Consider the following 24,027-nt stretch of genomic DNA (forward strand, 5'->3'; position numbering starts at 1 on the left):
GCTCAGAAGTCTTCATCATCATCATCGGGCAGGGGCGCACGCGTAGCATCTGCAAGGTCTTTCTCGTACGCGGCCGCCTGCTCTGCGGTCACCTCGGCGGTGGGGGGAGCAAGGGCGGGGGCGGCAACGAATTCCTAAGTATCCAGTAAGCTTTTGATCTCTACAATTGAAGCGAGGGAGAGAATGGGAGAGAGGGAGGGAGAGAAAAGCATAACAGCGCTCTGCCAATCCATTGGGTATCCAATTTTGCAAATGCGACTTACCAGACCGGGGTTGCCAACAAGCTTGCGGCCGAGCCACAGGAAAGGCTTCTCGAAGTTGTAGTTCGACTTGGCCGAGATGTCGTAATACTGCAGGTTCTTCTTCCTGTGGAAGGTGATGGTCTTGGCCTTCACCTTGCGCTCCTTGACGTCGACCTTGTTACCGCAGAGAACAATAGGGATGTTCTCGCACACACGAACCAAGTCACCTATGGTTTGTTTGGTTAGCATTCACCATTGTCTACTTTCATTCGGTGCTAATAAGCGCCGATAAAACTTACGGTGCCAGTTGGGGACGTTCTTGTAGGTGATGCGGGATGTGACGTCAAACATGATGATACCGCACTGGCCGTTGATGTAGTAACCGTCACGCAGACCACCGAACTTCTCCTGGCCTGCGGTGTCCCACACATCGAATTGAATCTTGCCAAAGTTCTGCAAGGGGATCAGAATTATACTCCTTTCGTTTCGCGTTGCGGAGATATCATACGGAAACGTACCGTCTCGAAGCCTAGCGGGTGAACCTCCACACCAAGGGTGGCCATGTACTTCTTCTCGAACTCACCAGTCAAGTGGCGTTTGACGAAGGTGGTCTAAAAGACAGACAGATTGGTGTTAGTATAAGACCATGTCCAAGACCATCATAAAGTGTGTCCCGCATATGACCGCACACCAGATCGCCAAAGAGACTGCGAGGTTGTTCATCTCTCCTTGATAGAGAGATCATCAAGATCGCTTTGCTGATGTATTTAACTTGCCTTTCCGGTACCACCGTCACCGACAAGCACCAGCTTGAAGGTGGGGACTTGCTGAGCCTCGGCCATAGTTGTGATGTTTGTGTGTGAGGAGGATAAAAGAAGTCTAGTTTCGCTCGTGGTATCGTCGCAAAACTGTGAGACGCGGCGCGCGATGTCAGTTGAGTTAACTGGTGTATTGGAGGAAGGAGGGACAAGATGTCGATTTTTGGGGGGGTTTTGCTCTAGCGTGAAGACTACCAGCCACAAAGCAACCCAAAGAACTTGAGGCGGAGAACCTGGTGGAAGCGGGGCAATCGGAAGCAAGAAGCGAGCGAACACATACCTGCGCGTGATGGCTATGTGAAGACTTTGTATCGAGAAAAGAACGGATACTTCAGAACGCGGAATGTATTAGAAGAGCTTTTTTTTTTTTTGATGTTGTTTTTTTCCCGAAAGACAATCCCAGCCCAAAAGCCTGACCAGCGAAAAACTCGTTGGCAGCCTAGTGGCGGGGTAGCAGTATCACGTGACCTATATCAACTATCTGCATTCAGACGTCAGCGCATTCAGACGTCAGCGCATTTTGGATGGTGAAGCTCCACCATGTACGGTAGACCCCACTATGATGCGATGGCAATACTGATGCCCGTCATGCAGGTTGAAATATTTCTTTGCTTTTCCCCCCTGAAATATAAATTGCCGATAATCTAAGAAGGATACTGCGATAGATTGTGGTGTGGAATATCCGGTGGGATCGACTAACAACCTACCTAGGTATGTTATCGTCAGCAGAATTGGACTTTTTTTTCTATTTTATATCATTGCAGATTTTAGAAGCAATTCTTCGAGCGCAAGATATTGTCAGAAGTCTTGATCGCGATTTCGTTTTTATTTCCGACCAAAATGTTTCCGGGTTTTGCTTTTGCAATGTGTGTTCACAGCCGACAGCTTCGGCCAAGCCACCATGGGCCCCTGGGTATTCTAAGACCTTTCTACATCGTCGGCATGCACAAGCAGCCATACCCGAAAAACACAAGCCATTATGTTTCAATGCTTAGGATGCAAGATGATGGTCCGAGATTGCAGATCGCACTTGACTAGAACTAGTAGCTCCTGGCTCCCAGAGCGGGATGTAAAAACTACCACCAAACCACGCGGTTAAAGGACGGATGATGCGTCCTGACATTGTGTATACTCCTTACTGAGAGGGACAACTCTGTCTTCCTGAAAGAGTCAGGGGAGAAGCTGTCAATTCAGGACGGGGTGTTGTGATAATGTGAGGTGCGCAACGTCGAAGGAGCTTTGATTTTTGCTGCTGGCCTCGGAGCCGGCCTCACCTGTCCTTGATTAATACACAGATGCTGTGGCGATAATACAACACCTGGTGAATCGGGCTGTTAGATGGGTATGATATGGCAGCCCAGCAGACCTCTTCCTCCCCAATCCCTCCTAGGCCTTATGCTTAGCTGGAGTTCTTGAGTTTGGCCCGAGCCGGTACTCCTCGACACCTTGACAAGAATGGTTTGCTGGAAGTACTGTCTGTCAGCTTGCCTAGGAATCCAAAGCGCATCTTACGGGATGCACTTACTCCTTCGTTCCCTTGGACGCACTCGGCAACCTTTTTCAGTCCGTCGTGGTTTGTACGATTGACGTAGCCAAAGTTGCGCACAAGGTCACCTGCCTTGAGTCCTGCTGAATCAGCCGGACTATTGTCGACAACACTGTTCACCTTTGCAAATGGGAGTTCCAGGGTTTCTGGCACTGAATCTGTAAGCTGCGATGCTTGTTGCTCTTGCTGTCGATTGGCAGTAATGTCTTCCTCTTCCTCGTCGTTCAGGCTTGCGAAATGCTCGTGGAGCTGTTTTTCGATGGTCGCCATCAAATCCTTGTAGTCATTCCGCAGATGAATGATGCGTGCACGCGTAGTGCGTACTATCGCCATATGCGCATTTATCAGTCAAAATATTTCCATGCGTGATATGGCTTCTTAAGCTAGAGCGGAGACGGACTTTGGGGAACATCGATATCGGCGCGGGGGAAACCGTCCGGGGTCAAGAGGTTCGTGTTCATATCAACATTATGCTACAATTACTCCGCCCAGCCCAGTCAGTAGTGGCCCTTCATCGCCGGCATCTTCAAACTATGTCATCTCGCAACATGCGCATTTTCACCTATACGCAGATGACGCACCGATTCGAGAACGCCTCCCAATGCCCTGAGCTCGGCCTCAAGGTCGTCTTTCTTGCGCTGAAGCTCGGCGATGGTCAGGTGCCCCGCTCGTCCATTGGCAGTGGGCGCCGTTGTAGGCCCTGAGGGGATTGTAGGTGCATGAAGGCTGTCCATGTTTTCTTGTGATAAAATCAAACAAGGATTAAGCAGTAAAGCGAGGGAATCAAAAGATCTATTGATTTGGTCACCTCGGATGAGCGGGAGTTTGCACCATGCACTTGCTCCTTCTGAAGCTTCACGTCTGATGTCTGATAAGTGCGACAAGCGCGCAGCAAGGCAGGTATTTTGTTGTACGCCAGTGGAGCTGCTGACCTGAAGCGGTGGGGCAGGGGTAGCTTAGGCGGAGATCACTCTTGTACTATGGGACTTTGGATATCCCCGCCCACTGCAACGCCATAAACTTTTAACTTGGCGATACTTTTGGTGTTGTATGGTTAAGCAAAAGCTCGACCTCCACCTTTTTGACCAAGTACGAAATGCGACCAAAGACCCCATCGCCCACGTGTCTTTTGCATCGCACCTTTACGAGCCATGGTTACCAATACAGGTAGCTACCTGGTGTTTAAGGAGACGGATGAGCTACATAGGTACCTAGGTAGGCAGTCAGGTATCTAAGGCACTTACCTACCTAAGGTACTCACTGACATCCATACTTGCTTGGTACTTGCCTTTCCCAAGGTGCGTCGATGCACCTCCCTATTCGGGTACTTAGGTGACGTAGGTAACCCAACCTAATGTACTGGAACTACCTAAGGTACCTAAGCTAATGCCAAGGTCGGCAAGCACACAGAACTCTGCGTATTGTATTGTCATTCCTACACGAGTGTGTTGCGAAAATTTTAGTACCAGAAACACATCGTCGCCCTCGTCGACGCATCACCCAGTCGTCGGTTTGTCCCGCCCGGAAAGCTGTGGCTCCGAGCGCCTAGGCTACCATGGTTATCTCTACCTCTGCGCGGACCATCCCCTCCAGAACCTTACGCCGACACTTCGTATAACTTGGAATAACATCAACCCTTCCTGGCAGAACCCCAGACCCTTGGTGGACCCTGGGCAGAGGGTGCTGCTCTGAAGGCACGGTCCGCCAGTTGTTTCGGTGTGGCCTGTCTAGCATTCCCTGTCCACCTTTGACCTTGTCATCCCATCTAATGTCGATTTACATCTTTATGCGATCAAGCTGGTATACCTGTGAAGTATATTCCTGCGTGTGTGCCTACCTAACTAGCTAGTACCTAGGTACCTAGGTAGCTAAAGGTGCCAAGCTAGGATATCTAAGTGTCAACTGACCGGGTAGGTAGGTACCTAGAGGTACCTACCGGTACCTACCCTAGATGAGATAACCACTGGGCATCTTCATGATCAAAAGAAGTTTGGTAAGCTCATGTGCACAACCGTCTATCTGTATATGCCTCGATTACTTCTGTTTGTCGTGCTAGCCATGGCGTGTGTAGGCGCTTGGTGTTGCATGTCAATACCATTACTCGCTCACCTTGCATAGAAATACCCAGCAAACCAACCAAACCTAGCTGCGTGTCTGGGCAACTACCAAGGCAGAGCGGACGTCTGCAGGTAAGGTGGCTGAAAATTGTTCATATCTCATTTTGTATGCGTTGATCCATTTGAAGGCTTGCCGGTGCGAAAATTTGATATTTACCAGACTATTGGTAAGCAGGAGCAACCCCTGATTCCCCATCCCCCCTGCCCCTTAAATCGAGGTGAGGCTGCTTTCTCACCGGGACCAGAAGACGGATGCTTTGACCGTCGCAGCGGACCACCGACGTTCACAACTCTTCCAAGTTTGTAGGTGGATCCCTCTACCGCGCGTACGAGTCGGCGGGTACTACCTTTATCCTCATTTGAGTTTATCATGATCTGATAATAAGGGCCCCGAGCTCTCGTGCACTTTGTGGTGATTCTGCTACTCTTTTGGATGTCTTGCGGTTTTGGATTTTTCTATTAGTCTTCTTGGACCGACCCTTAACATCCAGTAGGCTCCGTCATGCCACATACAACCGCGGACGACGTCTCGCCGACTACTTCCAGCTCGCCGGAATCACCGGCAGCCTCTGTGGTCGTCCATCGGACCAGGGGTGCTAAGCGTTCCTCAGGGGTACCACCATTGCTCATACACTTGACCAAGCCTGCCGCTAGATCTTCCGGCCATTATGAGTGCAGCAACTTGTCATCGTCTTCACCGCGCCAAGAAGGTGACATTGGGCAAGAAGTCGATGAGGCCTGGAAGACATTGGATGATATAACCGCCTTACAGTTTGTCCTAGATCATGATCGAGGAGCTTTGGCTCCACCGACGCCGATATCTCCCATGTTTGCAGACATGGACCTCCTTACAGTCCAGCGCACATCACAGGAATCGCCCACCCATCACAAGAAGCCTTTTCATAAATGGATGAACACACTGCGAAAACGCGGCATGCAACGCCTGAGGAACGCAGACTTGGATCCTGTCTCCCCGAAATCTTTTCGTAATATAGACACCGAAGTGGCCAAGTCTTACCAGCGGGGCCACCGCCGATGCTCGTCATCAGACTCGTCGATCGATTTCGTCACCGCGATGAAAAGTCCAAGTATAAGCCTCACAAGCTTCACTGCCTTCGGTCTCCCACGACGAAATGTTGGCGTCGCCTCCAACAAAGCGCCTTCACGGACGGGCCGCAGCAGCAGAGCTTCTATGTCAGGGTTAAGAACCTCTGAAGATAGCCAGTATCCAGTCAGGTCTCCGGCAATGGATCCTGCTATCGTGGAACGCTCTCTGCAGCGCCGACGTATTCTTGACGAGTTAATTAGTACGGAGGAAGGCTACATTGCGGATGTACGCTTTCTCATGAATGTAGGTCTTGACATATCTTTTTTTTCATGTCAGGCTCACTTGCCCATGCTAAGCCTACATGAACATCCGCTAGGTCTATGTCACCATCCTCGCGTCTCTGCCTACACAGTCTCCTGGCCTGCGGTCCTCAATCAACAGAAACATGACAGAAATTGTTCAGCTTCACGAGGAGCTGCTGGAAGAACTGCGATTAGCCATTCCCGATTCCGAGTTTGTGCATTATGAAACTTGCACCGCTCAACCCCCGAAGTCAGCAAGACGAGGTCACTATCGTTGGCGAAGTCTAGACTCCGTTCCCGAGGATAAGAGCGACGGAATGGCATGGCTACGAGCCATTCCTGGGGTGATAGCAGATCCTCAGGTCGCTGCTGAAGTCGCCAGGATCTTTATCTCGAAGGTGAGCGGTAACTTCCTCTTCCGGTGCTTGGAAATGAGCATCACCCCCTATGTATGCTGACCACAGCTAAACAGATGAACTCCTTTTTCATCTACGAAGAATACGGCGCCAAATATGAACTCATGATTAAGGATGTCGCGGAGGCCCGCCGAACAATGACGGACTGGGAAAAGTACCAGAAGGGCTTGGAGACTTTGGCTGCGTCGTTGGGGCCAGAAAAGAGCCATCGCGAAAGCTCCAAAAAGTCTCTAACGGTTCCAGATCTGCTTGTTAAGGTCAGTCACTAGCATAGAGACAGCCGCCACCCATAACTGAATTGATGCACTAACTGGGGATGTGTTACAGCCGATACAACGCGTGTGTAAATACCCCCTCCTATTCGCGGAGCTCTTGAAGTACACCCCTGTTGTCGACTGTCCTCAGTCGCATATGGTGGTCGAAGATGCTCTTTTACGTCTCAGGGAAGCCACTGCAGAGATAAACCGGGCAACAGATGACCCTAAGATCAAATGCACTCTTCAAAGAACCTGGAATCTTCAAGATCGCCTCGTCTTTGCAGATCAGGTTCGTACACTTGCCAGCATGAGTAGATCCCATAATTTTGCTGAGGCTGGTATTGACAAGAATCATACTCAGATCCTTGATGCGGCCTCAAAGAATCGCATCCGATCTTTTGGCCACATCCACCTCTGCGGCACGCTACATGTTTGCTGGCAGACAAAGGACTCTATATCTGGCCAATACTTGATATGTCTTCTCTATAGGGATTGGCTTTGCATCGCATCTGCAAGCAGATTTGGGCAGACTTACACGATCCTCTTGTGTGTCTCTTTAACGGCTGTCAAGGTTGAAGACGCTGACAATGGAAGAGGTAAGTAGAGACACGAGGCAGTCGCCGGTACTTTGACGTGCGTTCCGCTGACAACACATGTTTTTGTATATCAGGGCTTCAGTGTCATACAGCACCCTACTCATGGAAGCTTGTTTTCCAGTGCGATAATGAGCTGTACGAGATCATCATGACTGCTTGCAGCCCTCGGGAATACCACGAATGGCGCGGACGTTTAGAACAATCGAGCTCGGCCCATGTATCAGGTCCTTTAAACCCAATGTCCTTTCGGGCCCACTCTATGAACATCAAGAGTTTGGGCGCAGTCTTTGGAAAACCAGGTCAGTACATTGCCTCAGCTGTTCAGGGTAAGGAAAGTTTTGGGGCTTTGCTGACATGGCTTGTTGGTTTTTGTGCAGGTACCGTCGCTCGACGAATTTCGATTCATCGTGCAAGTACTGCCGGGCCTAAGATGACGCTCTGCCAAGTAGTCCTGAAGAACACCACCGTTGAAAGAGAAAGTTCTGTTGCGGTGGCCACTGTGTCAGCCAAGACTCGCCTCCATAGGTCACAGTCGCTCGTGGCGCCGCCGGAGAGCCGCGTCACTGTCCTATCACCTTCCAGGAGTGATCGGTCCAGGCTGGAAGCAATCCTATCAGATGTGTGGACGCGCGAGGCTCTTCCCTTTCCGGGGATGACGGTCCGTTCACGAAGCGAGCATTTGGTTCGCTCAAGCGCTTCGTCGGTAATGAGGAAGCTAAGTGTGGCGAGCATCGCAAGCTCCTTTACCAAGCGGTCCGTGAGCATGGCCAGTACGACGACAACTCGTGCTTGTACCTCTGTGGCTGCTGCTATAGACGACAGTAACAACATGGCTCTGGTTGCGACCAAGTCTGTGATTAAGAATCACCGCGGCTCCTCGTTCCTGAGATCTCAGAAAAAAGGCGACTCTTCAAGTCATCAAACAATTGATACGAAGAGTGTCGCTACAATGCCTATAGGATCGGGCGATGATAGGAACAGCAGTGATGGTTTGGGTTCGGCTGGAGTACTGTCAGTTTCAGATACTGCTATTGACAAGTATGGAATCACTGCTGGGAGCAGGGATGGTCGAGCAGCGATTGGGGATAGGTCTTACGAGTCTACTGTCCAGATATCAAGGCCCGATCTTTCCATGCTACCTTTATCCCAAGTTATTACGACATTCGATGGGGTCGATAGCGCGTTGGCAAGCTGCCAGAACTCGGTAGTATCGTCAAGGTCAGACAAAGCAACGGCGGCAGCCGAGGTCACGTCAATACCCCTTGATCAACCACCACCTGGACGCTGGGATACGATGTCGATTCGCGTGAGCAGCGATGCCATTCCCAGGACGCCGAGCCGAAGAGGCACGGGAGATACAGCCGGCTGTGGTAGCGAAACGCCGTCTTCTATCAAATCGGCACGCCGTTGGACAAAGGGCGGAATGAATCGTGGTGTTAGTTTTCGGGGACTTCGCAACTTGTTCGCTTAAACAGTTTTTTGGGTAAGCGATCTTTTTTTCTCTATCTCCTTTTCTTCTTTTGTCTTTTCCAAAAGCCTTCTGTATTATATAATTCTTTGTCGCTTGGGACGGTCAGTCGGGGGTTTGCCGTCATCCTCAAGTTGCCTTACCTACCCAGCTACTGTTTGGTCATGTCGGTTATTTGTTTGATAGGCTCATTGGGGCCAGCCTTTTTTGGGATTTGCTTTTTTTGCATCCGTGAGTTTTGGAGGACATTGGTGATGGTATTTTGCATCGTCGCGAGGCCTTGTTTTTTACTTTCTTGTTTAATACATGTACAGCTTCATAGTGTCGATGGATTCGTTTTTGCTTGATCATATCAACAGTGCATACCTAGCGGATAGTCACGAGACCCAGATTCAAATTACACACCAGCTTCGGCTGAACCTGGAGGTTATATTATTAGTATTCACAGCGCTGAGCTGGACTTCAATGACGTCAGGCCCCTCCCAAATGTATATAGTGCAAGGTAGTTAATACCAGAAGCCCACCTAGTTATGGACACCATTGCAGTTGGACGCAGGAACCGGCAATGGAGCGGGGCGTGCCTGGAGTACACTTGCGTCCGAAAATAGGTAAGAAGATGCTGCGCCACCGGCTGATGGGCTGTCCACCATGGACTTACTGTACATATTATCCTGCGTAGTAATACCTTTCAGATAATTACCTAGACTAGTTGACCCACAAGTGGACAGGGCCCTGAAGTGGTCATCTCTTTTTGCTCTTTTAACCTTTATAACAATCCAACCAAATACCCAATATAAGCCAAATTTTGTACGTATATAAAACCAGACAGCCGCTTTTTAATGGTGTAATAAATATATTTATAGCGTTAAAAACAGTCGAGATATTAAAAATAATATATATTTGTTATTTTTATTATTTAAAATTCGAATTAAAATGCAATAAATATAGGGTAAGACCCATTAAATAAATTGAGTTTCAAATAGTTTTTAAAATATAAAATTGGGTTTGTGGTATATTTGGTTAATTTTATACGACTTTTTAAAATAAAAACTTTAAAAATATATATTAAATTGAAATTTAATTTATAATATTTTTGGTTAATAAATAAAAAAATAAAGAAATCCTGCAAATAATAAAAAAATAAAAACAAATTGACGAATTTTTTTGGCCTTAATTGCGAAATCCTTTATATTTAAATATTTATTTAAAGATTTTACTAGTAAAATTTTATTATAGAAACTTTAAATAAATATTTAAATATAAAGGATTTCGCAATTAAGGCCAAAAAAATTCGTCAATTTGTTTTTATTTTTTTATTATTTGCAGGATTTCTCTATTTTTTTATTTATCAACCAAAAATATTATAAATTAAATTTCAATTCAATATATATTTTTAAAATTTTTATTTTAAAAAATCGTATAAAATTAACCAAATATACCATAAGCCCGATTTTATATCCTAAAAATAATTTAAAGCTCAATTTATTTAATGGGGTTTACCCTATATTTATTGCATTTTAATTCGAATTTTAAATAATAAAAATAGCAAATATATATTATCTTTAATATCTCGACTATTTTTAACGCTATAAATATATATATTATACTATTAAAAAGCGGCTGTCTGGTTTTATATACGTACAAAATTTGGCTTATATTGGGTATTTGGTTGGATTGTTATAAAGGTTAAAAGAGCAAAAAGAGATGACTACTTCAGGGCCCTGTCCATTTGTGGGTCAACTAGTCTAGATACCTACCAGGTATGTACTGGTACTTCGAAGACCTTTACCATGGAGTAGAGAGTGCTCCTTGAGTGCCCAAGTCAGCTCGTGAAGAGATTCCGTCAGGCTGAGCTTGCCCCGCCCTTTGCCAACCCCACTTCGCAAGTCCAGACAGACATGGGGGCAGCGCCTATGACGTAGTGTTTGCTGGCAGCTCGCATCGGCCTTTCCAGGATGATGACGATCGTTGGCGGAACTGTTTGCTGTACACTTTGAAAGCATTGGCCAAGCGCAATTGTTAGCAGACCCTCAATGATCAGGCGGTAAAATGCAGGCAATCCAAGTTACTTGACTAACAGATCATCAGGATCTTGGTAGGGGCTTGCAGGTACCTACGTAAAGCCTTCTTTCTGATTCTACTGTAAGCACAGGTGCCGATCCCGTACCAACACCGGGATGTCTTAAAACCCCATCTCTGCCCTTCCTCTCATACGTCTTTCGTCTTCTCTGATCATTCACTATCCATTGACCACAAACACATTTCTCATAAACGAAACCTTCTCTCGACACATCTTCACACTGAAAATCGTCTTGTTCTTCGCACCATCATCACCAACACCACACAACCAAAACAACCCAATAAATCAGTCAAAATGACCAAGGGCGAGGCCGTTACTACCAAGATCCACTTCAAGGGCAAGCAGGATGACTTTGTCATTTTTGTTGACGATGTCGACGAGTTCAAGAAGTGGCAGGGTGACAAGTCAGTCCCTATGGCCAACTTCATTTCAAGCTTCAAGATCTTTGTAACACAAGCGTGAGTTTTACTCCTACTTCATCCTCCTGGATTGTCTTTCGTGTAGGCTTGATCGATCCCTCAGTCAGAGGGTCGCGGGGTTTCAGCCATCGTCGGTAGAGGTTGGAAGCTCAAACTGCCTTACCAACTTCACAATGACGTCAATCGACCATACTTATCCGGCTTTCTAACTAAGCGTGATTTGGCTGTCTTCAGACATGGCGCCACAGGCAGGCTAGATGCTGCTTCGCAGTACATGCTCGACAACGAATTCGGCACCCACGTCGACGAGGATGTCATCAAGCAGATACTGGAGAAGGGCGACCTCAAGGAGTCCAAGGTAAGCGATCAACTTCTTTTTTTTTCAACACAATTTGGACATCACGATATTTGCAGTGGTGGACGTGTCGATTCAGATACCCTTACCTCCAAGCACTAAAAACGTCATGACCCCGCCCCCTATCCTGGCATACCATACCGTTGGCAGAAGCGAGTCCTTCATCGCAAGTTGCAGTTGGTGGGGCTATGGAATGGGCGGGGCAATGCATTTGACATGCGTTCATGCATCGCCCGGCCCGAGCTGAGGTACCCAAGCTACTCAGCTGAGCCTACAGAGCATGAACCACTCACTGCCTGCGAGTTCCTATGGGAAGGCGTAAGGCTGTTAGGCGTAACAGCTCCGCGGCATGAGCCGGCTTGCTTGGGTGCTGGACAGTGGGGGTTTTTCGGTGTACAAAGTCACAGTTGGAAAATTCTCGAACCTTATCATTGTGGACTCCCCTGCTGACTAGCCTTCCTCCCATGACAGTTCCCGGAGCGACAAGGACCCAAGAACGACTCCAACGGCCCTATGGCTGCCCACTAAACTTGACACGATAAGCAGTTTATTATGGCTTTCCGGAGTTTTGGTATGGGACGGGGCAGCATTGTTCACATGGTTGGCGGGATTGATAATGGTTGGTGTGCCGTGAAATAAGCTTCATTCGGACACGCGAGGCAATCGTCAGGATGTGTGGGTGGGTGGTCGTAATAGATGCCCATGGACAGACAGACGGACGATACATATAGTAGCAAGCAGCGGTCCACTAGTAGTTAGGGGACCGTAATAATCTGCAATGTGAAATAAGCCTCAAACGCCATGATTCTAGAGAAAACTCTTGCTCCCCAGAATAGCAAACGTGAGACGTGAAGGATGTTTTCACTTTCAGTATTTTGTAGGTGGCAATAGCAGGGGAAGGTGCTGATATGCGTAAGCCTTTTTGTTTACTCCTGGTAGGTATCGTTTGCCGATGGACAAATTTATCGTGTCATTTCGGGAGGGTTTCGTTTGAATGAAATAAAGTACGGTCAGAAGACAAAGATGGCTAGCTCTCTGCCTGAGGCATCCAAAAAGCCATAAATACCATACCGGAGTTGCGGATTTTCGTTTTCCTACTCGCAAGGATGCGACGTAGAAGCCGTACATCCGATGTTGCGCCAAGCTTTTCTTAAAAAAAAAAAAAAAAAAAAAGAGTTTTCTGAAACAACCCAGCCCGGCCATGTGGAGGTACCGATCCGATGGCACAAGTTGGTAATGGTTACGGCATCGTAAGACGACAGGCAAAGTTTGCTATGCTACCTACAGTACATGACAAGGGCGTGAGAGAAAAAGGTTCATGCTATGTTGATTTGATGATTTCATACCCCCTTTTCTTTTCCTTGTTTTGCGGTAGGGGACGGGTGATCCTGCAGGGTCTGATCTGCTTTCCTTGTCCCCTTTTTCGGTGCCTTCTCGGTTGTCGCCGGAAGCTTGCGGGGAGAAGAACAACGGTCTGTTGTTTTTTTCTTCTTTTTATCGGGCCGGAAATCAAAAGGCTGGGCTTCGTTCAGGATGACATGCTTTCGGCTGGACGGGTTCAACATCTCCTCCACACTTTTGAGAGGGGAGCTGTCAGTTTTGATATATTCCGGAATAAGGAGGAAATGTTCCCGTTCGTCACCCCGTCTATGCAAAACAGCAGGCAAAACTATTGCTGTACAGAGACACATCTGGCAACCTGTCTTTGACGCAAATGCAAGGTTGATCATTCAATTCTATTAACAAGGTCGGCCTGCTGAACGACGTTCCCCCTCACACCGTCCCCCTTACTCGTGAAAGACGGTTGAGAAAAAAAAAGAAAGAAAAGAGGAAAAAAAAAATAGCTAGGATTTTCGAATTATTTTGCTGTTCATATACATGACCTCGCCAAATGGGAGAAGAGTAACAAAGACACAGAAAGGGGTATATGTCCTTTGTTGTTCTGCAAATGCTTCTTGATAAGAGAGAAGAATTGAAAGAAGAAAAGACGTGTTTTTTTTAAAGTATATCACCGGAAAAAGAACCCTCAACAGTTCAAGCCCGAGTCGTGGTATTTGTCCTGTAAAATGGGAGCGCATATGCATCCAGCTCTTTCAGCTCCCCATCCATAAGATGGCAACTCGAGATAAGGTCCTTGGCCTTGGTGACAAAAAAAAGTCTCCTCCCCGTCGCCTCACTTCGCCCTTTTACCCCTCTCCTTTCTACCTGATGTTGACGCTTGCTTTCATGGATTCCTCTCAGTTCTGCGTAGGTCAAAAGAAATGAGTAAAGAGTGCCGCGTGTAGTGAAATTATAAGGCAAAGTAAGAAACAAACCAGTGGGGGGAAAAAGAAAAAAAAACACCAGTTTAGTGGAAGATGCAACGCTGGACATTGAGACATCAAGGAAAACAGAAACCGACGAGGCTTCACCGGAAACCCAAAAAAAAAGCCGCCAAAAAAGAACCACCACCTCGAAGCACACCGAAACCGCCCTCCTTTTTATTCTTCAACACAGTATTCCCAGGTCGACTTGTCCTCTGGCATGCAATCCAATCCTCTCTCGCACATCCTAGACCTAGTCGTGAATAATCGTATCGCTAGTCGCGGCCCGTTGCTTATTATGGTTGCAACTCATGGACTGTCGTCCAAGTCGCAATGGGTCTATTGTCGCAAGTAGCCTGAGCCATCGGATATATCGGATCGGGACAGCGGTAAAGCCGCGAGGGCTTGGTCGTCGATCTTCGGTAACAATGGCAACGAGTCGGCGGTGGCGGCAGGTCGGTACGATATCACGACAGAGGCAAACGCAAATTGAAGGCCGAGAGGCGAATTGAGTGCAGGAAATTGTCGTAAAATGAGGATTCGTTGAATCTAGCAAGAAACATAAATCGGATTGGGGTATATGTACATCCCTCTCCAGCCCTCGCTTCTAAAGTAATCCCCAGGACTGGAGTCAGGACATGAGACGTGAGGATTAAGAAAAAGGAACATGATGTCAAAGAGGGCGGGCGCGAAGCAATAGCTTAGACACGCGCACCACGCCCTCCACGCTGAGGTAGAGTCCACGGCTTTGCGCAGATGATCTGTACAGAAAATATTAGTATAAACGACGCAATCTAGATATCGATATTTGATATTGCTTACCTCTCCCTCACTATATGCCCAAAAGTACACAGCCATACCAATCAGATAGTAGACGGCAGCGTTGGTGCCTTGGTAGATCAGGCCGGCAGAAATGGCAGCAACTGGGATGATAGCGAGACGCAGCTCGAGACTTCGGTGGAATCCAGATCCAGCGATCGCACCCAGAGGCCACTCCCACGCTAACATCAGGAACCCTAGTAGGATGTTGACCGTCTGTAGCACGGGCACCGGCCGCACAGCACCATCCAGCGAGTGGGTCAAAAAGTCGAAGAAGATCTTCGGCCAGAAGTAGGACTCGAGGCCGGCAGCGACTTGGTCTATCATTCGAGTGGGTTAGCTTCCTTTCCCCGCAGATAGCTGCACATTCTAGCTCCATCCCATGGCAGATTGAGTTTAAACTGACAAGTTGCGGCTGAGAGAACGATGAGCCTCGCCCAGTGGTTCTTGATAAGTCTTCCCATTGTGTCGTTTTTTTTTTCGTTGTTGTCGTTGGCCGGACTCGGTTTCGTTTTATCCAGACGTATGTCTCTTTCAGATTTGCCTCAAAAATACTTCTTTTCCCACAGAATATCCCTGGCTCTTTCTTTCCTAACCTCACGTCCAGTAACCAGCAATTTCTATTTCCCAGTAGTGTCGGGCGATCGTAGATCGGTCGTTTTGAACTTGGATGAAGAAATCGAATCGAACGAGAGGAAAGGCGACAACCCAAAAAAAAGAGTAAATCCGTAAAAGAAGAGAAGGGAGAGAGCGCGGGTGAGAAAAAGAGACTAAAAATGATTACAGGCTAATAGCTGGGACTATGTCGAAGTGAAGGTAGAATAGAACAAAGCAGGTATCCGGACCCGCGGTTGGCAAAAGAAGAGAAACCGACCCCGTCGATATGAAAGAGTGCTATCGACAGTCGAGTACACCAACTATGGGTAAACTGACAAAAGAAGAGAGGCCAAAAGAAGGTTAAAGATTGGATGAGGTGCAGGGCCTCAGCCGACTATATTGGCGAGCACCAGCAGGGGATGAGGATGGAAGAGGCTCTGCCCAGAGGTGGTCGTCGGGACGTGCGCAACCACCCAGGAGCAGGGCACACCTGGGGGAGCACCGTGCAAGACGACGTAACAGACGAGCTTGTTCTGACAGGCCGGGGTCTGTGTCGGATGTTTTTTTTTATTTGGTGAGGCGACGCCCCTTAGAATGGTGTCGTTTGTGATCCACGTCCTGCTGATCTGGTCTATGATGGCAGCAGGCATCCGGACGGCATGATACGGATTCGCTGTTTCTTGGGTGGAGAGGTCCAGGAGCAAGCGAGATGCCTGAAGGGGCGGTTAGGCGGGGCGCAATTCCTAGTACTATTGCGCAGGGCAAACACGGAAAAGGTGTAGCCAAAAAGTCGATTTCACTGTGACAGTGGTTCGGTTCGGCATGGATGGTTGTTTGAGGATCAGACAAACGGACGAGGGCGAGATTCAGGAGGCGTTGTGAGGCAGTTGGGGTATTTAGCATGTCAGAGGTTTTGCTTGATCTTCACCAAGCGGGACGCATGCGAGTTTAAGAACCAGCATGGGCTAGCTTGTGGGGTACACACACACTCAGGCAAAAGGTTGTTCGAAAACAAGAGGGGAGTGCGACTTTGTGCGAACAAAAAAGATGGATGTATTTTCGATCATGGGCTGCTTTCCAGATACCAAACTTGGCCTGCCTGCACCACCAGTGAGAACGCATGCTGATGGGAAATGCTGAGGTGGGTGTGAGCTTAGGATCAAGCGAGGCGAGCGAGTTACAACAACACCCAGGTACTAGAGTGACATGGGTACATAATATCCCGTAACCATGTTTAGTCCACTTTTTCATCTTCCAATAATTACCAGGTAGGGGCAATATTTCGTAGTTCAAAGGCTCACCAGTCACATCTCGAGGATGACTATTCTCAAGAATTCGAGGCCGTCACCGCTTCCCGTCGATAAAGTGGAAAATTGGATGGCTCTGGTCACGATAAGATTTTTAGTCTAGTCGCATGACAGCCGTCCAATTTTTTTTTTCAACTTGGAAGCCGTTTGAAGGCATGAGCGGATCTGTCAGTGCCCGCCAGAAGCGGAGAGGCGAGTAAGGGGGGTGGGTGGAGGCTCCAGGGAAGTTTTGTCGGCAAGGTAACCTAGCAACCTGACAACTTGCCTCGTCTAGTCCGTCTCGCATGTTCGTGCTCCCGGTATCCGGTTTACCTTTTTTTTCGTGGCAAGAATTGGGCTATGCTTGGTCAGGCCACCCTGGTATTGGCTCGAACAACCAGTTCATTCGATATCATACATTAGGGCATCTCAAAAATAAGAGCAGAACGTCGGATACGCAGGGTTGGGATTGTTGGGACTGGTTTCTGACACGCGGCAAATAGAGGCGATGGCGAAACAGAGGCTGGCGGTAAGGGAATTGGACTGAATGGTCGAGAAAGTGGTGAAAATTGAAGATGCGACAACAAAAACCACTACCACCACTTGCTAGGCTAGGCGTCAGTCACTAGCCTGCTTGCTGAAGGAATTTTGTTAGCGGAGAGAGGGGTGTGGGCGGTTAGAGCTGGAAACTGTAGCCAATCACCGTTGGGCGCATCCCAGAATAATGACAGGGGTGTGCTTCCGAGACCCTTGGCCCTTCCTCCTTCTTGGCCATCAGCCCCTGGATGCGGATATGAGAGCACCCGCGTGGTAATGGGCTGCAACCACGGTTCAACCACCAAGGAAGAACTCAAGCACTTGTCAAGGTTGTCTAGGACCCCTTGACAGAGCGATATCAGTTCATAATTAGTGTACTATTAATCATGGTACTGACAAGTACATATGGAGTGGACAAGCCTGGCGCCTCGTAAGCTTCTGCACGTTGTTAACTGCAAACCTTTCCTAATCAAGCAACCGCCGACTCGTGGCTTGTGGACAATACGTATTGTTCCATGGCGGTTTGACTACGAAGTAATTACTATGGTGGTCGAACGTTTTCTTTTTTTTTTTCTTTTTTTTTCTTTTTTGTTTCTTCCGTATTTCTTCGACTGAGAAAACGATCCAAGCCATTGCGAATACTCTAAATTATAATATTTTGTCTCTTCTTCATTTGAATGAACATATTACGAAGTAGAGCACTAGGTAGATGACAGGGCTTATTGTTTTCCCGCCCTTCCCTTTTGCCTGAAGCACCCGATCGGACCCAAATAGGGGTGTGTATCAGGACTCGCAATTGAGCCTCCACAATTGAAGCAGTTGGGGTTAGAGGTGGCAAACGTGGAGGGGGGATTTAAATTGATCTACAGGCTTGGACCCTACCCCGGGATACAGTGCGTATCATTTTTCAACGACACCAAGATCTCGCCAAACAACGACGTCTTGACCGCGGCGCTTCAGAAGTTTCCTTGCCGAAGGCATTCACACAATCCACTCGTTAAGCATATCCACCGGCGTTTTAAACAAGTATGGGATTTCTGAGATCGCCTCTCATTTTCCGGTTTGACCATGGGACAAATTCGGTGAAAATACCATCTCCTGTGTCAAGAATGCCATGTTGGAACTCTTGATACGGTTCGATCGACGACAAGTCTTTTATTTTGTGTTGTCTTGCCATTGAAATTCGATTCTTCTTGTTTCTTCTCGTCGATCAAAACCTCAGACAACATCTCCCCACTTGAACTCCCTCCTGGGGATTCGTGTGGAGGGGATCTGGGTTGATGACAATACAATTTTCAAATGCGTCAAACTTGTCGGCTAGACATGTCAGTATCGTGCGCAAAGTTCATACAGTATGTAAGGCCATGTAGAAGCATTGTTTTTTTTATTTTATTCAAAACCCCTCTTAGATAAGGCTGGAAATGGCCGGAGCATTGGGTCGCCTGCACGTCGTTGAGTCGTCCCGTCTTGGATGGACTGCCCGACTAGTTCAACCTCTGACTTATGATTTTAAGGTTTTAAGAGCCCATCTAATCTAATACCCATTGCCAGCGACTAGACGCGGGACTAGTTAGTTTTCGTGGATTTCAAAGTCGAGTTGACAGATTGACAGCTGCTGGTGGAAGTCATCAGATCAGATGATGCCTTAGATGCCAAGAAACCGCTGTGATAAAGATCAACGATACTCAATGCAAGCGTCGCACCGCCGAATGGCAATTCAATCACTTTATTAATCGTTGCACCACTGGAAGCAATCGACACTAGCTCCCGTCTGCTTCCTGTACCTAATGCAGGCGGCATTGACTGGCCTTTGCCACCTCGGCCAACCCTTTTCAACTGTCCCAGCCCCCGCGTACTCTTGGACCACGTTGACCGTTGAAAAAGTTGAAAAACGGATCATTACACAAGTCCAACCGATCCGTTTGCATGTAATACCTGCCTGGCTTGATATGAGACGGGAGGGGGGGAAGAAGAAAAAAAAACCTTAAAGAAAAAAAAATGAAGAAAGAGATAAATACTAGACTAGATTTATTCACTTTGGCAGCGCTGCAGTCCATCCCGCATGTTTTTCCGAAGTCGCATTCGACCAACCTCAAGAATATTCCATTGCAACCCGATTATTTGGACTTTCGATGCAACCCGCGCTTGAATCTCGGTCATATTCTACCAGCAAACAAACGAACCCCTAGCCTGTGAAATCTCATTGGCCAATAGGTTCACTCGCACGAGCTATTAATGGACACAAATGGGCAGCATTGAGCGTCCTGCATTCTCGGATCTTGGGTTTGGGGGCGCCGCGTGCATGGCCGAGTTTTTGTTCGGCGGCTCGAGGGTCGTCCTGATTGGCTTGGAATTCTCGGAATCAAGAATATCGATTCCTGAGTCCTGACGGGGGCCGCCTCGCTCCCCGGCGTCCCCGCGCTTCAGCATGCACTTCTTTTCCTTGTACCATCTTTGCAAAAGCACGTTGAGTTTGCTTTTCATAAGGTACGTACTGTAACTTGAGTAATACAGTCAGTATGCATGTGCAGCATGCAAGCATATTCGGTATTCGGCGCGGCTTTTTTTCCTTGCCTGTGTTTCTTTCTTTCTTTCTTTCTTTTTTCTTTTTCTTCTCTCTCTCATACAGCCCGCTAATAACCAACGATCGCCCCATAGGCCAGGTCGGTCGAATTGACGGAGCCAGCTTGGATGATATACTCATAATCCATGCAGTTCGTAGATATCTGCACCTAAAGTAACAGTCGACCTCGTACAATACTGGTCTCGCCTGTGGCGACTCCAGGTAGGCGAAATGAGCCATTTTGAACTCGTCATGGCAGGGGTCTCTGTCTTGGCCAACCCGAACTACTAAACTCAATTGGTAACTATTAAATATATCTCAAGATGGATCTCGACCACACTCGCCCACTTTCGCATTTGTCGTCACACCGCCTACTGTAGAGGCTAGCTTGCAATCGTCCGTGTACCTGTATTCATGCTCGGACTGACTGAGGTTCGTCCGCTGGCCACGATGATTGCCCAATTACGAAGTAAGGAAAGTAACTCTGTATTGTCGTACGCTTTCCCCGCAATTTCGCCCCTGTCCTTGAGCCACCGTTGAACTTGTTGGATGGCTGGAAGAGGCAACAGCCTCGGTGATATGTACAGTAGTCTTGTCCGCTTGTCATCACATCACATTCAAAAAAGAATTCAGTCCTTGAATCGGTCAATAAATCCTTGGCAGATTGATCATTATGCCGCGCCCACCGTAGACCAGGATTGCATTCACGTCAACTTACCTGGGTAGACTGGACCCAGACTTGGCTTGTTGGTTCTTGGGGGTGTCACACCCGAGGAAACTGCGTTCGATTTGCCATTGGACGGGTATATATATGTATGGATCTTTAAGGTCTACATGTCCTATATTGAAAATAAGGGTTCATGTGAACCATAAGCACCGGAAGCTGGGGGGGGACTGTGAGTATCACGACATTTGCAAATACCGTTTTGGCTGTGTAGAGTTGCAGTCGGAAAGTCCAAGACCTATTCATTCCTCGAACTTTGTTACTCACCGAAAAATTCTTCTTTCGACACCTGCCCCGGTAGCTATTTAGCTTATGCGTAATGTGCCTCTCAAAAGACATATGGTCCAGGGGCAGTCCGGGCAACAGTTGTGTTCTATATATGGAAAGCTGAAGACTTGGCGTGCGGCCAATCGGCACTTGGCCAGTCTGTACTCGTGGGATAGATAACTGTGAGAGCAGCTGCACGATGCAAGACGATATCACATCACATTGTGCTTGAACTTGATGCCCTTATTCTTATTGGAATGCAAGATAATAAATCAAGACATACGGAGGAGACTGCTAAAGCCGTGTTTATTGCTGCCTTCATGCTGTATATTCAGCGGTCCAGAACTTGATAACATCACTCGCGTCGCTCTGGCCGATATAGCTGCAAAGTTCATCCTGGCCCTGGCGGGTAGATATCACCTCGATCATGACTTTGAAGCTGGGCACAATGTCCTGGAATCAAGCCCGTTTTGTCAGCCCGTAATGTGGGTTGCATGTTTAAGCGCTTTGGACTAGTTCTAGACTACCTACTTAGGAATGACTCAAATATAGAACTAACACTTAGCATGTTGAAGTTGTGCTCCCGGATTGGGGGATTGACAGTGCAGAACGGCAAGAGAGCCCTGACAGCTTGCGGTTTCGAAATTCGTGGCTGTGCCGCAGAGAAACGTTCGTGGAAGGCTGTCACAGTCCCAGGCAGCGCCGCTGTAGACTTTATTGGAACAACGGGGACGTCTAGCTTGCTTTGAATCATTCTGTTTCGTGGTAACAAGTGCCAGCTCGTCAGAGGTTTGCACTCTTAGCTAGCCATTGCTCCCCATACTTAGCTAAGCCACGTACCGGATTTGAAAATCCACAAATGCGGTAGACTCAGCCTCGTCGAGAAAGACGATAGCTGTATGCGCGGTGAGGTTGCAGAACCGCTCAAGTCGTATCTGCGTGGCTGGATTGTCCAGCTCGGCAGGAGAGAGAAGAAGGAACCGGAAGCAGGCCTCGCTGTCCGTGCTCCCTGTCGTGGTGGACGATACAACCAAGTCCTGGGCTTCCATTTTGCTTTCTTTTCAAGGCAGAATTAGTACAAGGCTGCATTGCGTCCCGTCTCTTGCTGAACTCATCTGCCAACTTACCCATCCATTTAGTCCCTGGTGGTGCTTTGTACAAGACATCGACAGCCGAGATCCACACGGGGCGGCTGCGAAGAGTTGAAGAGAACCTAGCCGTCATTGCGTTTACGGCAGTATCAAACTTCCAGAAGGTGATCAGTAAAGACCGTACCGCTCTGTTATGTGAGACTTGACTCGCCCTTTCGGTGACCGAGGCAACAATCTTGAGGTTTGATGTAATTTTACATGATAACGAGCGTCAACGTTCTGCGAGTGAAAAGACTTGGAGATAAACTCCTGTGCCATCCTACCCCTGGTAGGTCGATAAGATACTAACTGTCAAAAAGAGCAAGTCACTTGCTGGGAAGGCATGCATACAGGGCCGTCTAGAGGAAGGTGTGACCGACGACCGTGGACATTGTCAACTTTGTCCTACATGCTATAAATTATTGATGGATTCCTAGGTTTCAAGCTCGGGTGAAGGAATCGAAGGAAGTTGAATGTTCCCTACTACAACTGTCAAGCATTGTCGACGCAAGGACCGGAATATTCAAGTCACAAATTTGTTATCGGCACATTGACCATAAATGTCACAATTGTTAGCTGGGTTGTGTATATTCTATTCATGTCATTTCTACTTCTATACTACACGTACCTCCCTTACACCCCCGCTGATTAGCCTCCCCAGTTCAGCAGCGCATGCGCATATACATACATATTTGTAGACAAATGATCTGTTATACAGAGCGGAGTGGTATATACCTATGCCCCTGCAAATAACGCGACAAGTGGCGAATCCAACAGGTTCGGCATTCTCAAATGGGTGCAAATACACACTGCGTTGATATTGCGCCCTCGGTTGAACGTATTGGTTTATTTGAATGGCACCGCGATCAGCACACAAACCAGACGCTGCCCTCCTGTAACGCTTGTGGATATGCGCAGCCGCGGTTATGACACCTTTTCAACAGCCGGGGCTGTAGGCAAAGGAAGAAGTGGCTGTTTCGTCTTTGGATCTTTGTAATTCCTCAGCGCCTCCTCTAGCGTCTGAATCCTGGCCGCCTGCTTCCTCTCCTCCTCCTCCAGCTCCCCTCCCCTCTTCTTTAACTCGTCGAGCTGACCAGCCAGCTCTTTTATCTTTTCCGTGTTGGCATCGGGCTTGGCAGATGATCGTTGATACTCATATATGATGAGGGCACAGGCGACGGCCAGAATGAAGGCGTCACCAATCACGTCCGCAAACAGATCCACGGCCTTTTCTTCCGGGAGAGGCCTGAACTTGCGACGCCATATGCTCTTCTTTGGCTCCCCAAAGTGCTGATGCTGATGCCCGGCTGCCTTTGAAGCTTCTTCCTTTTCGGTCTGCTCTTTCGTCTTAACCGTGGGGGCCTCGGCTTTGTCTTTCGCCTTGAGTTCCTTTTGTATGTTCCTCATCGATGCTACCGACATTCGCATGTTGATCTGGTGCATAACCTGGCCGTACCTCGCCGCAAATGCTCGGAACCGTGGGTGGTCGTGAGCTTGGATCTTGATCCGGTTCTGGGTGAGAGGAGAGGGGTGAGTCACCATAAGATGGAACATCGAATTTGGGAACAATTTTAGAGGAACAGCTTCTCTGCAGGTCATTGCTACTTACGGCGCCATATTTGGAGACGTGCCGCACAAAGAGAGAGGCAAGCTTGAACAGAGGCAAAGGAACCATCGCTGCCTTTGGGACCGACGCGATCCAGGGTGTGCCGGCGCTGGATTGAGGCGATCCGCTGCTGCTGCTGTAATGTCTGGGCGTTGGTGTGACGTGGCTTGGCGGCAGGGCAGCAGCAGGAGCAAGACGATGACCTTGGCTAGGCGAGTGTCTGGACACAATCAAACGCAATCGCGAACAGGCCCGTAGGGCATAGATCGTAGAGATTATATTCTGTGTGTTGTGTGCAGATGGGCTTGGCATCGCGGGTCGGATCAGTTCTCAGCGCGGATGTTGAAAATGACGGCCCATTAACCTTGGTTCCTGATCGGCCCGCCGAAGGGTCCATACCCGATATGTCCGGAGCGACCGGAGGCTATTCTATAGCAGTTTTTAGCTTTTGAAGCGGGCCCTGTGCTGCAATGTCAGCTCGCTCATTCAGGATTTTGGGCTCATTTTTGAACTTTTGAAATAGAAGCTACC

General features: G+C 48.2%; 8 protein-coding genes across 8 annotated transcripts; 2 read left to right on the forward strand and 6 right to left on the reverse strand.

The window, feature by feature from the left end:
* Positions 1 to 2: 2 nt before the first annotated feature.
* Positions 3 to 1,445, reverse strand: MGG_09952 (GTP-binding nuclear protein GSP1/Ran; the record flags this gene model as incomplete). The annotated part of the gene is made up of 6 exons (XM_003710014.1): positions 1,341 to 1,445; positions 1,019 to 1,150; positions 761 to 853; positions 542 to 695; positions 264 to 469; positions 3 to 134 (listed from the first exon to the last, which is right to left on the reverse strand). The coding sequence occupies exons 2-6, from the start codon at positions 1,082 to 1,084 to the stop codon at positions 3 to 5; spliced, it is 651 nt and encodes a 216-aa protein (XP_003710062.1). The 5' UTR covers positions 1,085 to 1,150; positions 1,341 to 1,445.
* Positions 1,446 to 1,820: 375 nt separating this feature from the next.
* MGG_09953 (26S proteasome non-ATPase regulatory subunit 9) lies at positions 1,821 to 3,477 on the reverse strand. The gene is made up of 4 exons (XM_003710015.1): positions 3,188 to 3,477; positions 3,007 to 3,079; positions 2,586 to 2,929; positions 1,821 to 2,523 (listed from the first exon to the last, which is right to left on the reverse strand). The coding sequence occupies exons 1-4, from the start codon at positions 3,338 to 3,340 to the stop codon at positions 2,395 to 2,397; spliced, it is 699 nt and encodes a 232-aa protein (XP_003710063.1). The 5' UTR covers positions 3,341 to 3,477; the 3' UTR covers positions 1,821 to 2,394.
* A 150-nt stretch (positions 3,478 to 3,627) lies between these two features.
* Positions 3,628 to 9,212, forward strand: MGG_09954 (RSP). Its single transcript, XM_003710016.1, has 10 exons — positions 3,628 to 3,821; positions 3,905 to 3,943; positions 4,017 to 4,890; positions 4,969 to 6,074; positions 6,148 to 6,471; positions 6,546 to 6,746; positions 6,817 to 7,035; positions 7,108 to 7,342; positions 7,417 to 7,641; positions 7,720 to 9,212. The coding sequence occupies exons 4-10, from the start codon at positions 5,226 to 5,228 to the stop codon at positions 8,811 to 8,813; spliced, it is 3,147 nt and encodes a 1,048-aa protein (XP_003710064.1). The 5' UTR covers positions 3,628 to 3,821; positions 3,905 to 3,943; positions 4,017 to 4,890; positions 4,969 to 5,225; the 3' UTR covers positions 8,814 to 9,212.
* Positions 9,213 to 10,820: 1,608 nt separating this feature from the next.
* Positions 10,821 to 12,614, forward strand: MGG_09955 (uncharacterized protein). Its single transcript, XM_003710017.1, has 3 exons — positions 10,821 to 11,348; positions 11,544 to 11,667; positions 12,136 to 12,614. Exons 1-3 carry the CDS (start codon positions 11,185 to 11,187, stop codon positions 12,190 to 12,192), a joined length of 345 nt encoding a protein of 114 aa, XP_003710065.1. The 5' UTR covers positions 10,821 to 11,184; the 3' UTR covers positions 12,193 to 12,614.
* Positions 12,615 to 13,371: 757 nt separating this feature from the next.
* On the reverse strand, positions 13,372 to 17,081 carry MGG_09956 (PRO41 protein). Its single transcript, XM_003710018.1, has 4 exons — positions 16,685 to 17,081; positions 15,193 to 16,579; positions 14,790 to 15,106; positions 13,372 to 14,728 (listed from the first exon to the last, which is right to left on the reverse strand). Exons 2-4 carry the CDS (start codon positions 15,248 to 15,250, stop codon positions 14,669 to 14,671), a joined length of 435 nt encoding a protein of 144 aa, XP_003710066.1. The 5' UTR covers positions 15,251 to 16,579; positions 16,685 to 17,081; the 3' UTR covers positions 13,372 to 14,668.
* A 2,357-nt stretch (positions 17,082 to 19,438) lies between these two features.
* MGG_09957 (uncharacterized protein) lies at positions 19,439 to 20,009 on the reverse strand (the record flags this gene model as incomplete). Its single annotated transcript, XM_003710019.1, has 2 exons — positions 19,439 to 19,700; positions 19,963 to 20,009. 2 exons carry the CDS (start codon positions 20,007 to 20,009, stop codon positions 19,439 to 19,441), a joined length of 309 nt encoding a protein of 102 aa, XP_003710067.1.
* A 1,069-nt stretch (positions 20,010 to 21,078) lies between these two features.
* Positions 21,079 to 22,092, reverse strand: MGG_09958 (uncharacterized protein; the record flags this gene model as incomplete). The annotated part of the gene is made up of 4 exons (XM_003710020.1): positions 21,888 to 22,092; positions 21,601 to 21,817; positions 21,320 to 21,515; positions 21,079 to 21,213 (listed from the first exon to the last, which is right to left on the reverse strand). The coding sequence occupies exons 1-4, from the start codon at positions 21,982 to 21,984 to the stop codon at positions 21,079 to 21,081; spliced, it is 645 nt and encodes a 214-aa protein (XP_003710068.1). The 5' UTR covers positions 21,985 to 22,092.
* Positions 22,093 to 22,451: 359 nt separating this feature from the next.
* MGG_09959 (uncharacterized protein) lies at positions 22,452 to 23,930 on the reverse strand. The gene is made up of 2 exons (XM_003710021.1): positions 23,500 to 23,930; positions 22,452 to 23,402 (listed from the first exon to the last, which is right to left on the reverse strand). The coding sequence occupies exons 1-2, from the start codon at positions 23,806 to 23,808 to the stop codon at positions 22,815 to 22,817; spliced, it is 897 nt and encodes a 298-aa protein (XP_003710069.1). The 5' UTR covers positions 23,809 to 23,930; the 3' UTR covers positions 22,452 to 22,814.
* Positions 23,931 to 24,027: the final 97 nt, after the last annotated feature.

Source organism: Pyricularia oryzae, chromosome 1 (genome assembly GCF_000002495.2).
Source record: "Pyricularia oryzae 70-15 chromosome 1, whole genome shotgun sequence".
In the NCBI taxonomy this organism is placed as follows: domain Eukaryota; kingdom Fungi; phylum Ascomycota; class Sordariomycetes; order Magnaporthales; family Pyriculariaceae; genus Pyricularia; species Pyricularia oryzae.